Genomic DNA, 17,249 nt, shown 5'->3' on the forward strand with positions numbered 1-17,249 from the left:
ATAAGCTTTACCACAAGTGATAGGACTGGAATTTGATCCTTGGCTTTTCTGGCTTCAAAGCCCTGTGCTCTTTGCATCCCAACAGCTAGATTATATTCTATTACAAGGCCCCATTTTCCAAACTATGACTGAACCCTTTTATTAAATTCATAACCAATTTTTACCTTCTTAATGCTAAAGATACAGTTTAACCATAAGTGTAACTCAGAAAAATCTATCTTATTACATTAAATCTATACTGTATTATTCCATAAAAATGTGACTTGTTCATGCTTTAGTAATTTTTTTTTTAGATTTTATTTTTATTTATTTATTTGACAGAGATCACAAGTAGGCAGAGAGGCAGGCAGAGAGAGGGGAGGAAGCAGCCTCCCTGCTGAGCAGAGAGCCCAATGTGGGGCTCGATCCCAGGACCCTGGGATCATGACCTGAGCTGAAGGCAGAGGCTTTAACCCACTGAGCCACCCAGGCGCCCCCGTGCTTTAGTAATCTGAAGTGTGAGGAAATGTAAACAATGAAAAGAGCATGGACTCTAAAGTCAAACAGACCTGGTTTCAAAGTCTGGCCCCATCTTCTCTAGCTCTCTCAGCTTGAGTATGTCACTTTACCTCTGCATTGGTTTTCTCTTGCATAAATTGTGAATAGTAGTACCTACCTCATAGGAGACAATGCATGAATGAAATAAAATACAGAAAATGCCAAATAAAGTCAGACCTCAAAAAATGTAATGTATACAGCTACCAGATGAAGAACTTTATAGTATTCAAACCACCATCAGAGGTGGTTTCCATCAGCGTACTCAAAAGACTTTAATTCTTTGATGTAGGTGAAGAGGAAGGGCACCCATCCACAAACACTCCCATTACCTGCAGTTTGTTATTTTACAGGTAATATGAAAAGGTTCTTCTAGGTTTACGGTATCTGGGATTGCCTCCAAAGACAACCTAACATCTCCATAACCTGGAGCCTAAGAGAAAAAGCAACAGAGTTAACATACATCTATCACAAAACCCTTCCGCTTTAATAAAGGTACCACACTAGCACATTTACTCAACAGTTGTTCCATCTCCAAGCTGATGTTTAGAGAAAATACTTCCCAATCATTCTTTTGTTCCCCATTCCAACTTCTTTTGCTACTACTGCCTGTAGAACAAAACTCTGGACCCTGACTGGGTTTGCTGTGATTACTCCATGTTCAGTAGAGATCAAATGAATCTGATAGGTAAATAGTAAAGAAATTTCAATAGGTCTGAACTTAAATGGAGGCTTTCCAAAGATCCTATAGCTTATACATATGTAACTCTAAAAAGTAAAGGTTGTTGCCTAGGCAGATAGAGTAAGATTGCTTTGAAAAGACCCAGGAAAACAAACAATGTCCGTCCACAAGACACTCAAGCAGGAAGAGACCATAGAAACATCAAAGCTTGGAACATCCATAGCAAGATGATAGCTAACAGCTGTATTTTTAAAATTGGCTCGGTGATAATTTCTGCCTCCCCCACACTTATTACTTGAAATAATAAGAATGATTTTTAAAGACTATATCCCAATAGGTAATACTCAGCATAAAGGGAACATTCTGTAGCATACTCTCACTAGCACAAGAGAAAGGACTATAACCATCCCTATTTTAAGAGTAGAAATTAGGTAAAATATTCAAGTAATGCTTATAACTTTAACAGGACTCACTTTCTGAATTTCAGACAACTCAGATTCTCAAAGTCTTTAAACAAGTATGAATTGAGTTGGTGAATGCAGTAAGTCCAAGAATTTCAAGACATTGCAAAAAAACCTTCAACGTAGTAGAGATCAGATGAACAATGAACATGAGCTACCACAGGAGGGAAAAAGTGGTGAGCAGTAACTTAATTTCTATTCGGTAGAGTAACAAACCATGTATTATGGGTAAATTAAGATTTGAAATATTTTTCATTCATCTCAATATCAAGTTTCTGCCTAAAGAGCAGTAAAATTATTAGTCTTTTATCTCTTATTTACTGGTAATATTAATGCCTTTTAGAGCATTGATTTTTAGTGATGCACCTAGGGAAATTTAAGCTGTTCTAACTACCCCCTCAAGCACCAAAACCCCCTCCAACAATTTTTTTCTAGACTCACCATTCGCTGAAGTTGGCTGGTCTGTAATCTTCCCCTTTCACCTAGATTTGTTTTCCACACTATATCCAATTTTCCAATTACTGTTACTCCTTTAATGATGCCTGCTTTTTCTGCAAACTCCTTCTTGGGTTTTAGGCAGTACAAATACTGGCGTGTATCCATTGGCTGCAAATATGCTCTGGATCCAAACGTAGTTACACTGAGAGAAGTGGAGAGAGAGATGGAGAAAATTCTCTAGAGTCTTTTAAAAGAAAAACCATGGCTGTGATTGTTCCTTTGGACAGGAACTGAATGATTTACCATCCAAATATCTTAAATAGAACAGTTCAATGGCTTCAATACAAATGAAAGTGGACCTGAACTTAGAGGATTTATTTTTCTTTAAATTTTTCAGATGATCTGGAACATCTTTAAGTTCTTTATAATAGAATCCAATATATTACCTAATATACTAGATATGTATCAGTTACCTGAAAAAAAATGCAACAAATCAAAACCTACAGTATTCTGTGCCGTTTCTCTATAATTAAAAAAAAAGTTTAGAAAAACGTACCATTGTAAACAAAGTGATCATTTTTTAAATGAACTAAAAGATCAGGGAAAGACTGGAAAGTTACTGTTTTCCTCAGTGGAAATATGGAAGGCTACAAACTTTACTGAATTTAACCATAATAAGATAAAAAGTAAATGTTTCTTTCATTCTTTTTTTTAAGATTTTATTTATTTATTTGACAGATAGAGATCACAAGTAGGCAGAGGCAGGCAGAGAGAGAGGGGAAGCAGGCTCCCTGCTGAGCAGAGAGCCCGATGCGGGGCTTGATCCCAGGACCCTGAGATCATGACCTGATCCAAAGGCAGAGGCTTTAACCCACTGAGCCACCCAGGTGCCCCTGTTTCTTTCATCCTTGATGAATGAAATTAGGTACTTTTTCCAGCTATTACCTTCTTATCTGTATTAAAGTCAACTTTATATTTATTCCTCCTCTTTTAAATCACCTATAGAAAGATACACGTATTCATTTTTTTTTTTTTAAGATTTTATTTATTTATTTGATAGAGATCGCAAGTAGGCAGAGAGGCAGGCAAAGAGAGGAGGAAGCAGGCTCCCCGCGGAGCAGAGAGCCCGATGCGGGGCTCAATCCCAGGACCCTGGGATCATGACCTGAGCCGAAGGTAGAGGCTTTAACCCACTGAGCCACCCAGGTGCCCTACGTGTTCATTTTTGCAAAAAAACTAGATCTATTCCTATGCCCATTCCTTTTAATGTTGACAGAATATTCTTTTTTTTTTTTTTTTAAGATTTTATTATTTATTTATCTGACAGAGAGAGCGAGTGAGAGAGGGAACACAAGCAGGGGGTAGGGGAGAGGGAGAAGCATGCTTCGCGCTGACCAGGGACCCCAATGCAAGGGTCGATCTCAGGACCCTGGAATCATGGCCTGAGCCAAAGGCAGACACTTAACCAACTGAGCCACCCAGGTGCCCCTTGACAGAATATTCTTAAAACTTACCCTTCATCTTTAACCTTACTAATGTCTCCATCATTCCTTCCCGTGCCTCAGTTTTATCATTTGCAGGAAATGATGAACAGTTTTAGATTTACCTCACTGAGTTATTATAAAAATTAAAAGACTGAGTGCTTCCAACAGTAAAACATAAAATGCAAATGTCTAGGATCTTTTTATTTTTATGTGGAGGGAGGAATGAATAGGTGAAGCACAGGGACTATTAGAGCACTGGGACTATTTTGTGTAATATAGTAATGGTGAGTATATGTCTTTGCATTTGTTAAAACCACAAAATGTAGGACATAAAGAGTGAACCCCAAATTTAAACTATGGACTGGAATGAATAAAAGTATCAATATTGGTTCATCAACTGGAACAAATATGCCATACTAAAAGAAGGTATAAATAATAGGGGAACTATGAGTAGAGAGAGGGAACTCCATTTCTGATCAATTTTTCTGTGAACATAAAACTTCCCTAAGAGGGCACCTGGGTGGCTCAGTCAGTTAAGCGTCTGCCTTTGGCTCAGGTCATGATCCCAGTGTCCTGGGATCCAGTGGCACTTGGAGGGGGGAGGTTTCACTGCTCAGTGGGCAGTCTGCTTTCCCCTCTACCTCTCCCCCTGCTCGTGATGTCTCTTTCACTCTTTCTCTCAAATAAAATATTAAAAAAAAATAAAAAAGTCCCTAAGAAAAATAAGGTCTATTAATTAAAATACAAATTACAAACCATCTAAGAATAACAAGTGTTAGAAAAGTTCATATACTTAAAAACAAAAACTCTGTAATTCATATTTACCATTCTCCAGCTTGGCTGACTGAGTTTAATTCTGCTACATTGTACATTATAGATGGTTCCAATGAAACTTTCTCCATAAACATGGGTGAGGTTGTAATATTCTGAATCTGGGCTTCCAGAAATACTTCATCAGTCTGAGGATATGAAAAAAATATCCACCAAAGTGTAATGGTATTTAAAATATTTATCTCAACAAAAATATCTGATCTATACGAAGAAAAAATATTAACCACAACTGTGATTAGTTCATGCCTGCAAATCAAAGTTATCATAATTAATGCAAGAAAAGAAATCTTCACCCTAACGTAATTAACAGGGGGAAAGTCAAGGGTTAGTTAACTGGTAACTTGTCAAACAATGGATAGGGGATAACTACATTTTTTGTATCAACATCCAAAAATAGTTATTTTACTGGAATTTCATTCACAGATATCCTAATTCTTCTAGTAAGTCATTAAAATGTTAAAATGTGATTTAGTAAGATGAATATACCTATGTACCTATCATTTCAGTGATATGTTAATATAATTAGGTCTTCATGATAATATTCTATCAAAATATAGTTTTCAATGGTCAGATTATTTCAATTTAGAAAGTACAGGGACCACCAGTACAGTGAATAATCAGTCTATTTTATAATCTTATAGGATTTAACTTTTCAATTAAAGCAATTTGTTAGTGGCCATTAGTGATTTCTTGGTTCATTTAAAAGTACATTTAGGACAAAAAATGAATTATACTTGACAGTCATAAAGCTTTTAAATCAAACACAAGGTATTCTGTAGCCTTAGAGACTAATGCTATTCAGCAATATTTTAAGGAGTGGGTAATTTAAATATGTACTTTTGTATAAAATTATTTCCTAAAATTTAGGAATTAAAATTGAGATTTATGGGGCGCCTGAGTGGCTCAGTTGGTTAAAATTGAGATTTATATTAAAGATCCTTCTTTTCATGTGATTTGGCTTTTTTTGTGTATAACTGAAGGGTAACACAGAACTTGGTTCATTTTCTAAATAAATCTATATAAAATGTGACACAGTAAGGATATGCAATAATTATTTTGTTCAAAAATTTCAGAGTTATATATATAAAAATAAGTTAAAACAAGCTATGACCCAAAAAATTTGGCACTGAATAAACATTTTAAATATTAAATCCAGGAAAATGGAAATTATTTCCAAAAATATAATGATAAAGTTATAATGTAATTTATTATCTAAACTAAAACAGATTCTTTAATTCTTGGCACATGCGCTCAAATGAAAACTGAAATATAATGATTTATCAATCTAAAAGAATGTGCCACTTAAAGGCATTATCCTGTTACTTTTTCTCAAAAAAAAAAAAAAAAAGGTAAATATATCCCATCAATCCATTGCTTTAAAAAAAATTACCACAGGCCCACATTTCAAATTTTAAAATGCATTTTTCTGCTTAAATTTAGAAAGAGCTTAGATAAAATGAAAGAAAAACAAGCAGCATAATGGAAAATTAAGTTAGTTTGAAGTTAGTTAGTACAAAGTAATTTGACACTTGAAAAATTAAGAATTCTGTGCTACAGCAGTCGATGTTGTTATCATGTAAGTCATATATTATAAGCAAGTGCTGTTTATATTAAATAGAAATTTGAAAATAAGACTTTAGCCAACTTGGGAACATTTGAGGTTCTTCTGTTTACTAATGTCAAAGGGCCAACTTTACCTGACCCAGACATAAAACTAAAACCACTGTGCACCTGAAGATAAATTTCAACTACAGAGTTTACCTCAAAGAATTAAAAGAATCTTATTTAAGAAGATGTTGAAAAATCTCAAGGCTATTTTTAACAAGGTTAACATGTCTCTTTTAAGAAACACCCAAAGGAAAAACACTAAAAATGAGAGCATACTGTTTCAGTATGATAATTTAATCTTCAATTTAATTTTTTCCCAGAGTAAGATAATCAATATAATATAAAAGTATAAATTAGATACATCTTTTAAAATCACATATGTGGTATTTCACAACTAACTTTGTTTTTCCACTATGTTTCATAAAGAAAGATTAATTAGGCAGAGTCAAAAAGTGGTAAGTAAGAAAAGCATATAAATTTATAATAAAAAATCAAATTACCACAGAACTGAGGTCACTCTAATGGAAAAATAAAAAAGAAAAATTAGAAAAATCAGAATTAAATGTTAAAGAAAAAGAATAACTAACTTTAAAATAAAATGCATTTCTGCATTTTTTTTTAATTTTCTAAACAAGACAGCATTAGTAAAACAAAGAAGTAAACAGAAAGTAACAAAGGAATATGACATTTTTCTAAAAAGGTGAAACTGCTATGGTTAAATGAATGAAGAACACTACAGGTGAATATTTAAACAGGAGCAAATATTCAAGGACAAATTTGGGTGAGAAAGGTATAACCCATGTCTTTCTAGTTCTATAAATTCTTTACCTATACCATAATTCTTCACGGATTACTTAGGATGGCTATACGTTCTCTTCCACAATCAGAGTAGATATACACTGTATTGTACAGCTTCTCCTGAATTTATCTAATAATGGAAGCATTTTTTTCAAGAAGCATCTTCAGTGACTAGAGTTCCATGCATTATACTTCAGGAAATGCTGAGCTAGAGACCACATCAGACAACTGAGAGTTTATTCTTTTCTTGTTAATATATTTTATAGTTTGTCTTTTTTTCATATATACGTCTAAGGCTACTTATTTATCAAGAGTCATCTCAAATGTTGCCAACCCATTGCTAAAAATACTTTTTCATCTCCGATGTTCCCAAAATCTAAGCACACTTCATAATCTACGGGTAGTACTTACGTTGCAATTTTGTCATGTTTGTCTCCTCCACTAGATCTAAGTACCCTGAGGATTGGGAAGATGCCCAATTTATATTTAATTTCTCTCTACTACCTGGCATGGATCCCTATTCCCAGCAGGTGACCCAATGTTTGAACCTAGTTGCTAATGTCACCAATCTTCTTTCCTATTTTAGAAGACGGCAACAAAATTTCTCATAACAAACTTGTTTTCCTTTCAGTGATTCACATATTGCTAAAATTATTAGAAGCAGTGTAAAAAAACATGTTTGAGACAAATGTGGGGCTAATAAAAGTCAATGTGTAAGAACTATGGCACAAAGTAATAAACATCACCTACTGATATGCGTGTGGTTTATGAACTCCTATAATTTACCTGAATTTTCTAGTTGGGGTCAATAGAATCTGCTTGGTCCTACAGACTGAATAGTATTTGTTTTCCTAATAGGTAATACTGAATATCTTAGAGACCCTAAAAATACTATTTGCTCACTGCCGGTTTTTAAAGAAATCTCTATTTTCAAAGGTTCAGAATTTTACAAATTTTCTCAGTTGACTTTTGTTGGCAAAGATGACAAATTTTGTTTATATATAATGTTAACTGAAGAAAGCAACATTCTGTTACTATAATTATAAAAACAGTATTAAACATAAGTTAGTAAAATATGAAAGAACATGGATTAATGAAAAGCCCATTATTTTTTGGTGTGGTGGAATTGTGGGATTTTTTTCACCCTTCCTTTTTGGGGAGTATATCACGTTTATAACATTATTCAAGGAATAACAAGTAATTTTAAAAACTGTAAAAATCACTCTAAATATTCGTGTTATACAACTATTTGACAAGTATCTTAATCTATCACTACATTTGCAGCAAAGGAAACCTAAAATAGTTTAATATGTGCATTCCTAGGAGCCAATTATAAGAAAAAAGACCACCTACAGCACTGTTTGTTTCTAATTTGCAAGCATATATACTCTTGCTAAATAGTTGCCTATCTTCCCTCATACTATGGATGAACTCTTTCCTAGCAAAACGATAAATTAAGACCACTTAAAATTTAATAAGCAGAATAGCTATACTATAATTAATCAAAAGTATTCCAGGAAAACAAAAAAAGAAGCATACACATGTAATATGGCAACTCCCCTAAGCCCTGAAAAGAAATGTTAACTCTAAACTAGTAGGGGGATCTAGTAATCCCCTTGATGAGACTGTATCTTCCCATGAAATATGCATATTCTTTACTTATGTACTCCATATTCCATGTGCATTTGTAATTCTGCTTGGAATGCCTTCATTGCTTTGACACTTTAATGTTTCCAACATCTATTATTTCCAGACTCCACTCTAGTTACCCTTCTCATCTTCTCTGAAGACTACTGTTAAATCTCAGCCCTAGACTTCCTATAGTACTTCAGATTCACAACATATACTATACTAGGTAGTTTTATTATTTTATGCACTTTTTTCTTTTGTCCTAATAGGACTCTACTGCAGGTCAGATTCCACTCTTGGTATGCCCAGCTGTAGTACAAACTATACTGAATAAAAACTCAGATGCTGATGGTAAAAATACATACAAATTTGACATGGAACTATAAATTTCTGATCATTAAATTTAGAGTAATAAAGACATAATTTTCATTTCAAAATACTGAATTTTAATATTTTTGAATTTATCACTGTGGTAGGAAAGACATGAGTTTTGCAGGAGTAAGGGGCCCATTAGGAAATCATTTTTTTCTGGAACTCTAGAAGCCATGATAAAGTAGAATCTTTACTTTACTTTTATTGTTTTTTTTTAAAGTAGAATTTTAAGAAAGAAATCCAAACAATAAAACCTTCTTCCTACGGCAAAGTCTATTTTATCTCTTTTGTTCAAATAGAAGATAGATTATCTTCTACTCTAAAAGTTACCATATTTTTATTTTTGCCAATCTTGTTTATTCCAAAAAGTACTTCTAACCATTCACTGAACTTAATAAACAAACTGCAGCTGACACACTGATTTCCCAGGACAAAGAATTTAATTTACTGAGTTCTATTTGTCAATATTTTCCAAGAATATTAAATCATTTTTGCAGGGTTAGATTGACTACTTCAGAATCACACTGTAAATATTTAACAAATTGCTATGGTTTTTAGATAGTAACAATAATCATTAAATGGAAATTTAGGGTGATGATTTAATGAAAGGGGGTGAAAGCCTCATGAAATTAACAAAAATAAAATTCAAGATACACTGATTCTATGTAATTTTAAAACAGCATATTAAAAGATCTACAATGAAATTATTCTCTTTTGATTAAACTTGAGGCTCAATTTTCACAAGTAATTCACTCTTCTCAGCAATTTACTTCAACATGAAATGAAATGTAATACATCAGAATTTTAGTCAAGTAAGATCTTACTGTTTAATCTGAATTCCTATTAAGTGCTAAACACTTACCTCTGCATTGTAAAATTTGGTTTTCACATCCAATGGTTTAAGAACCTAGTCGAATAAAGCATATCAATCAGAGGAGATTATCACTTATTTTTGTTTATTTATTTTAAATCACAGGTCTTATATCTGTTAAAGGCATTTTCTAATTTTAATTGTAAAAAGCTTTTTTAATAGGTATGCAATATTTTTGCAAAAACAACAACAAAAAAACCAAAAAACAATCCCAAATGTATTTTTAAAAGACAACCATCATTTCTTAATTGGGTAATAGTCACATGAGTTACATGTGTGTTTACTCCACAGTATTTTTGTTAAACTGAATATATGTATTTTATGTATTTTTCTCTATATATTTCACAAAATAAGTTTATTATTATAAGTGCATAAATAAGTGCATAAATCTTTTTTTATTAAAATAAGTGCATAAATTATGCACTTATTTATTAAAATAAGTGCATAAATCTTTTTTTTTCTTTTAAAAGTCATGCAAAACCTTCAATGAGTGATACAGCAAAATTTTTTCTTTTAGAAAGTTTTTTTTTTGAAAGTTTTTTTTTTTTTCAAGTAATCTCTACATCCACCATGGGGCTTGAACTCAAGATCCCAAGATCAAGAGTCACATGCTCCACATAACGAGGCAGGGAGATGCCCCAAAATAAATCTGGGTACATTTAATAATTTAATTAATTCCTACTGTTAGTACTTTTTCTTCCACTTAAAAACAGATAGGTATGGGGGCGCCTGGGTGGCTCAGTGGGTTAAGCCTCTGCCTTCGGCTCAGGTCATGATCTCAGGGTTCTGGGATCAAGTCCCACATCGGGCTCTCTGCTCAGCAGGGAGCCTGCTTCCCTTCTCTCTCTGCCTGTCTCTCTGCCTACTTGTGATCTATCTCTCTCTCTCTCTCTCTCTCTGTCAGTAAATAAATCTTTAAAAAAAAAAAAAACAGATAGGTATGAAAAATACATATTGCATAATATCTAGATCTAATTTAAAGGGTTATATGTGGTCATCTCATCCCTAAAACCACTAAAACCAGTGGTTTTAACTACTTTTAATCACAGAGTGAAAACTCTGTATCAATACAAAACTCTACATATAAGTTTGGTGACTCATGGAATCCTGGAAGGAAGCTTGGTCCACTCAGCCAAAGTCAATTATCTCTCATTTAAATATTTCTTTAGAAATTTGATACGATTTATACTTAATTTATCTGGACTTTGTATTCCTTTTATTCCTCTTGTATATTCTTGTGAGTTTTGTCAAGGCATAAAAACAGGACAATCTTTTATGGATAAAAATCTGTAATTGAGGGGGGCCTGGCTGGCTCAGTCAGAAGAGTGTGCAACTCTTGATCTTGGGTTGTGAGTTTGAGCCCCTCGTTGGATACAGAGATTACTAAAAAAATAAAAAAAATAAACTTAAAAAAATCTTCAGGTGAAATATTACACTGACAATGATAATTTCTCTGCTTTTACTTAATTTACTCTGACTTTAGATTTCTAGTACTATGACAAATGCAGACATATGAAGCTATTTGCTTTATTTGGAGGCTGTTTTCCCTGCAGATAGATAGGAATAACTTCACAGGGGAAAAAAAATCTGTAAACTATTTACACAGTCACATTTAATACCTGAAATTTGAAGAATTTTCTAAAATACATTTTTTCTCCACCCTGAGTTGTATAGCTCACTGCACACACCAAGCTGAAATGGAAAGATATCTCTGAATTATCTTTGATTTTGTTTAATAATAAAGCTAATACACCTCAATTTTACTCACAAATTTGGAAAATATTAAAACCAATGGTGTAAAAGCGTAGCCAAATGAGCCTAGAGTAAGGAAAAAAGAGTTTTAGCAGATAAAAATATAATTCAATGAACAAGAAAGCTCTGATTAGCAAAATTAAATATACAATAGTGAAATATATTCCAAAACAAATCTGAATAATCAAATAGTTGAATGTACAAATTAAGTTTATATAATTTAGAAGAAAAAATATAAATTCAAAAAAATTCTAGGATGGGGAAAGACTTTTTAATAAAAATGGGCAATGGAAAGGAAAAGAGTCATAAATGTATAAACTGAACAAATCAAAATCATGTTAAAACAAAAAGCAGACAAAATGGGATAAAATACTTCTAATGAAATGAAGAGAAATCTCATAAGCAAAACATTAGTATCTTGCTCAAAATAGGAGGAAAGGATACATAGATAGATGACAGTACCATAAATGGCTAACAAAAAGGTGAAAACATTTAGCCTCACAAGAAGTCAAAGTAATAAAATAATGAGACATATTTTTTCCCCTTCTTAAGATTTAAAAAAAATTCTTTTACAGGTGTTACCAGGATTAGTGAGGGGTTAGAGAAAGTGACTCTCTCTACACTGCTAGTGGTTATAAGAGATTTAGAAAACAAGCCTTAAGTAAGAGTCTTAAAAATGCTTATATGCTCCTATGGTAAACCTACTATAAGAAGTCTACCACAGGAAATATCAAGATGCTCAGCACTGTATTATTTATAATAGCAGAAGACTAGAAACAATCTAATGTCCAACATTAGTGTAAACAAATTAAAGTATATGGTTCAAGCACGTAAGATAAAACTATCTCAAAAATAATGTTTTCACAGAATATTGACTCAAGTGGGAAAATGTTCAGTTTACTGAAAAAGATAAAACCATGGGTAATATCAAAATTTTGAAAAAGTATTATTTATTTATACAAATATGTTACATAAACACATAAAAAACTAGAAAATCATATACTAATATTTTAATAGCAGTTACACTCAGTGGTGACAATACAGGAAATTTAATTTCTCCTTTTAAGTTAAGTGTACATAAGCCAGGTACAAGAGATGTAGTATTGTTCAAAACACAGTAACTGTTCTCAAGTGCTCACAGTAAAAAGCAGTATAGCAGGGTATGGGTTTTTTGAAGCCAGATTTAGATTTGAGTTCCACTTCTTATTTAATATTTAATTCTACAAGAGACTCATCTTCTCTAAAAGGAGGTTTTTACACATTTAATAAACTTCGATAAACTTAAATTCTTAATAAAATTTAATCATTGTAATAAATATAAAATTTAAATAAAAATAAAATAACAATTTAATGAATTTCAAAAAACTCTATTTCAACAAGTACTGACCACTATTCTCTGCTAGATCATGAGGACACAGCTGACTTCATGGAACTCATACTCTAATGGAAATGACAGGCCTAAGTAATTAATTTTAAGTAGAAGACCAAAAAAATGACAAGTTATGGATGCTATAGAATATATTAAAAGGGGTATTTAATTTAGTCTTGGAGGTCAGGAAAGCCTCTTCGAGAAGTCATGGTGAATCTGATATATGAAGTAGTGGAAGTAAGCTAAACAAACAAACAGAGTCATTTCCTAGGAAGGGAAAAATTTATCTCAAGTCTTGGAAGAGTGCAAAGGAAAGAGACTTCAAGTATCACTTAGTATAAAACAGGGAGGGATGAGAAAAGGTAAGAACTAAAGCAGCTCATATGGATTAGGTTCTAGAGAACTTTTTAAAGCCAATACAAAGAATTTTCTAAGGATAGTAGTAGGTCACTCAAGAGTCAAGTGACTTATGCAAGAACATGTAATTAATAAATGATAGAGCTGAAATTTGAACTCTTTAAATTTTGACTGCAAAGCTCATACCAACCACAGAATATATACTAATAAATGCCTACAAAAGAGATGTCACCACAATGAACTGATTAACAGCTAATATTATATACTTCCTTAAGCCAAGGAAGAGAGGCAAAAATGGTGATGTAAGTGGAGATGAAGAAGGTGGGATAATGACATACAGTTAGTAAGAATTAATAGGACTCTGTAAATTTATTGTATGTGTAAACGGTAAGGCAGATGGAAGTTTAAAATTATTTAGATGGCTGAAATTTTCATATCTGCCTCTCAAAGAAAAATAGAGGATTCACATTCATAGGCCAGGAATACAGAATTTGAGATATTTTTTTTCTCATAGCTTATCTTACTTTGGTTCTATATTTCTGAATTCTCAGGGTAGAATATATATACACAGTTAAATACAGAACTGAAAAGTTGTATAGAACTGAGAAGTTGTAATTTAAAAATAAACACTATTAATGTCAGTTTCTAGCATTTCAAAAAATAATTAACATACTTTTGGTCAGAGTGGTACCTGGGTTTTAAAAATCTGCATGGCTTTTTATTTTTTGGATAAGATTGTCTGTAGATGCAAAAACGAAAACAGAAATACAGGAAAATAAATTAAGATATTTTCCCCTAAAAAACAAACATTTTATTTAAAGTCTGTGATAAGCATGTAATCCTGCAACATTAAATTCCTTCTTAAGTAGGTTCGTAGGCTTGATACTAAATGGACATAGAACGAAAATTTCAAATACAGGCATACATAAGGAAAAGCCTTTGAGAACTAGTAAAATTAATCCTTACATGTGTGTTCCAATTTCCTTCACTTCATGGTGTATGACATCATCAATACAACAATCAGGTTTAAGTTCAGCCACTGCAGCATTGGAAGCTGAAAGATTTAAACGCTGAGAACTTGTCTGAAGATCAGCCTTGAAAAGAAGAGATTAAAAAAAAAAATCCAAATGAGACCGGTTACCTACAGGGTGTGGCTGGGTATGAGTGAAAAGAATAGGAGATCAGGAACAAGGAAGAAGGGTTGATGTGGAGCAACACTTCTTAGTGTCAATCTTTCTACCACAGTTCTGCAGCTTAAAACCACATTAATGGTTTATACAAAAGCACACCAAAATTAAAGAAATAAAATCAGTCAGGAAGAAGGGGGAATAGGTAATGGAATATGAACAGTACCAAGTGAACACAACCACAATGGGAGGGAGGCATTGGAAAAAAAGAACTAACCTAAGGAAGCCTGGCTAACAAAAGCTACAGACAAAAAGAATGGCATGTGGATACTGCACTCTAGCTAGTACGTTTTCTTGGATTAGCAATTCTGCAACTGTTATGTGCCTACCAAGACCAAACAAAAAAATAATAAGAGAGAAGTTTCTCCCCTCTGGAGGAAAAAAAAGGTGTAAATAAGGAAAGGGAGAATGCTGCAATGAAACTTCTGGTGTTGAGCTGGAATGAGAGGCATCAGTATGAATATATGGTTTTAAAACATACATACAGATGGATAATCCAGGAACAAATACAGATAGATGTGCATACATGTGCTACTATATAAGACTAAAAGATAAATTACTATTCAAAACAATATTAGGTGGGGCGCCTGCGTGGCTCAGTGCTGAGCCACTGCCTTTGGCTCAGGTCATGATCCCGGGGTCCTAGGATCGAGTCCCGCATCGGATCTCTGCTTCGGCGGGGAGCCTGCTTCCCCTTCTTTCTCTCTGACTGCCTCTCTGCCTACTGGTGCTCTCTGTCTGTCAAATAAATAAAAAATAATAAATAAAAAAATCTTTAAAAAACAAACAAACAAACAATATTAGGTGTTATTTGTAGAACTAGAGATCAGCACCAAAGTCACCAACAAAAGATATTTTCTCTAAAATAACACCCAGTTGCTTTCTACTATATTTGCCCTTAATTTCTTTTCGAACATTTCTCACTCTAATTGTCATAAATGGCGTCCTCTCTTAATCTCACTTTCTGTCACATTCAAATTTAACTTCCCTCATAATACTTACCACAATCTATAGTTACTTATTTATATGATTTTGTATACCTGTTTCTGCCCACCCTATTAGAAATGTAAGGTCTATGGAGGAACAAATCTCTTCTGTCTTCTCTTGCTCATTATTACAACCTGAGGCCTGACTCCACAGTAGGCAATTAACAAGTATGTGTTGAATACTGAATGAATGAATGAAGTTATGATGAAATTTTGAGGCAAATGTCAAGAAATATTCAGAGACGGTAAAGACCATGTTAGGTAATGGGGATTACCATTTTTTTTTGCATAAAAGCTTGGATTCTATTAAGTCTCTGTTTCTTTTTAAAAACTAACAGGTTTTCTGCAGTTAATTCTAATCTAACAATCTTAATGCTAGGCAGTGTGAAGCAGGATATTTATTGGTGCTATCTCTTTGGTCATTATATTCAGTTATAAAATAGTAGGAACTCAAATTTATTGGGCACCATCTATGTGCAAGGCCTTGTTCTAAGTTCATTATTCATTTAATCCATAATCCTGAAGTAGGCAGTCATACTATTCCCATTTTACAGACAATTAAACCAAGGCAGAGAGAAATAATAACTTCCCCAAGGTTAAACAACTAGTAAGTAATGGAACTGAGATTAAAAATTTCTTAAACATTTTAGAAATCAGAGAAGAAGGGATAAAAAAAGAAACACTCAAACCCACTGGCTTTCTGTCCAGTATGTTTTCCTCTGTGTCATTTTTAAAGTATTAATGTATTTTAATGTATTAATGTACATACAGCTAAACACTCACCTTTTTCTTTTTCACTATTATAAATAATGCTGTACCAAACATTTATTTTCTTATTACCTATTATATGTTTGGGGAAAATAGTAGTGGAGAAATGGAAGACTGGCTTGGGAAAGGAGAATAATTTTTTTTTTTTTCAAGAGCTACTTGACCTCACAACCCTGAGATCCAGACCTGAGCCAAAATCAAGAGTCAGAAGCTTAAACAGGTGCACCCCAGGGGAATACAATTTAAATTTCAAGGTAGGGTCTATGCTGCAATTTGGATGAGGAGAATTTAGGAAAAGGGTAAGGAAGAAAGAGAAGGAAAGCCTTTCAGATAAGTTAAACAGAGTCAGCAAAACATCTTAAATATGAGAGTTCAAAGGTGTCTTCAAAAGCCATCAGAAAAGAATTTTTTACTTAGCAAAAGCCAAGAAAGACAATTATATGGTCTTACTTATTTGTGGAACATAAGGAATAGCATGGAGGACAGTAGGAGAAGGAAAGGAAAAATGAAGGGGGGGAATCAGAGCGGGAAAAGAACCATGAGAGACTCTGGACTCCAGGAAACAAACAGGGTTTTAGATGGGAGGGGGCTTGGGTGGGGTGGGTGAGTCCAGTGATGGGTATTGAGGGCACAGATTACATGGAACACTGGGTGTTATACACAAACAACGAATCATGGAACACTACATCAAAAACTAAGGATGTACTGTATGGTGACTAACAACATAATAAAACAATTTAAAAAAATATTAGTGTAATATTTTTAGAAAGGGAAAGAATTTTTTATAATTAAGGGATTTGTATTCAGGGATAGAGAAAATATATTTTCAAAGACCTAGAATAAGCTTCAAGAGGATAGAGGCCTTGACTGTTTTCTTTTTTTTTTTAACAGATTTTATTTATCTATTTGAGAGAGAGAGAGTGAGAGCACAGAAACAAGGGGAGCAGCAGGCAGAGGGAGAAGCAAGCTCCCAGCTGACCAGGGAGCCTGGTGCGGGGCTTGATCCCAGGACCCTGGGAACACAACCTGAGCCAAAGACAGACACTTAACTGACCAAGCCACCCAGGCAGCCCGACTGTTTTCTTTCCCTAGAACTATAATTGTGCCTGGAACATGTTAGAA

The 17,249-nt window shown here is 33.4% G+C and overlaps 1 protein-coding gene across 4 annotated transcripts in view; it reads right to left on the reverse strand.

Moving 5' to 3' along the window:
- Positions 1 to 17,249, reverse strand: part of TRAPPC13 (trafficking protein particle complex subunit 13) — a 42,078-nt gene that overhangs the window by 3,636 nt on the left and 21,193 nt on the right. For 2 of the 4 annotated variants that reach the window (XM_080804237.1, XM_080804238.1), the window contains exons 5-11: positions 14,153 to 14,280; positions 11,328 to 11,400; positions 9,700 to 9,744; positions 6,539 to 6,556; positions 4,425 to 4,558; positions 2,119 to 2,317; positions 867 to 967 (exon numbers count right to left, since the gene is read on the reverse strand). In XM_080804237.1, coding sequence (XP_080660363.1) covers positions 867 to 967; positions 2,119 to 2,317; positions 4,425 to 4,558; positions 6,539 to 6,556; positions 9,700 to 9,744; positions 11,328 to 11,400; positions 14,153 to 14,280 — 698 coding nt within the window. The remainder of the gene's footprint in view (positions 1 to 866; positions 968 to 2,118; positions 2,318 to 4,424; positions 4,559 to 6,538; positions 6,557 to 9,699; positions 9,745 to 11,327; positions 11,401 to 14,152; positions 14,281 to 17,249) is intronic. The other 2 variants (XM_080804239.1, XM_080804240.1) reach the window with 1 other exon arrangement.

The sequence above is a fragment of the Martes martes genome, assembly GCF_963455335.1.
Source record: "Martes martes genome assembly, chromosome: 5".
Taxonomy (NCBI): Eukaryota; Metazoa; Chordata; class Mammalia; order Carnivora; family Mustelidae; genus Martes; species Martes martes.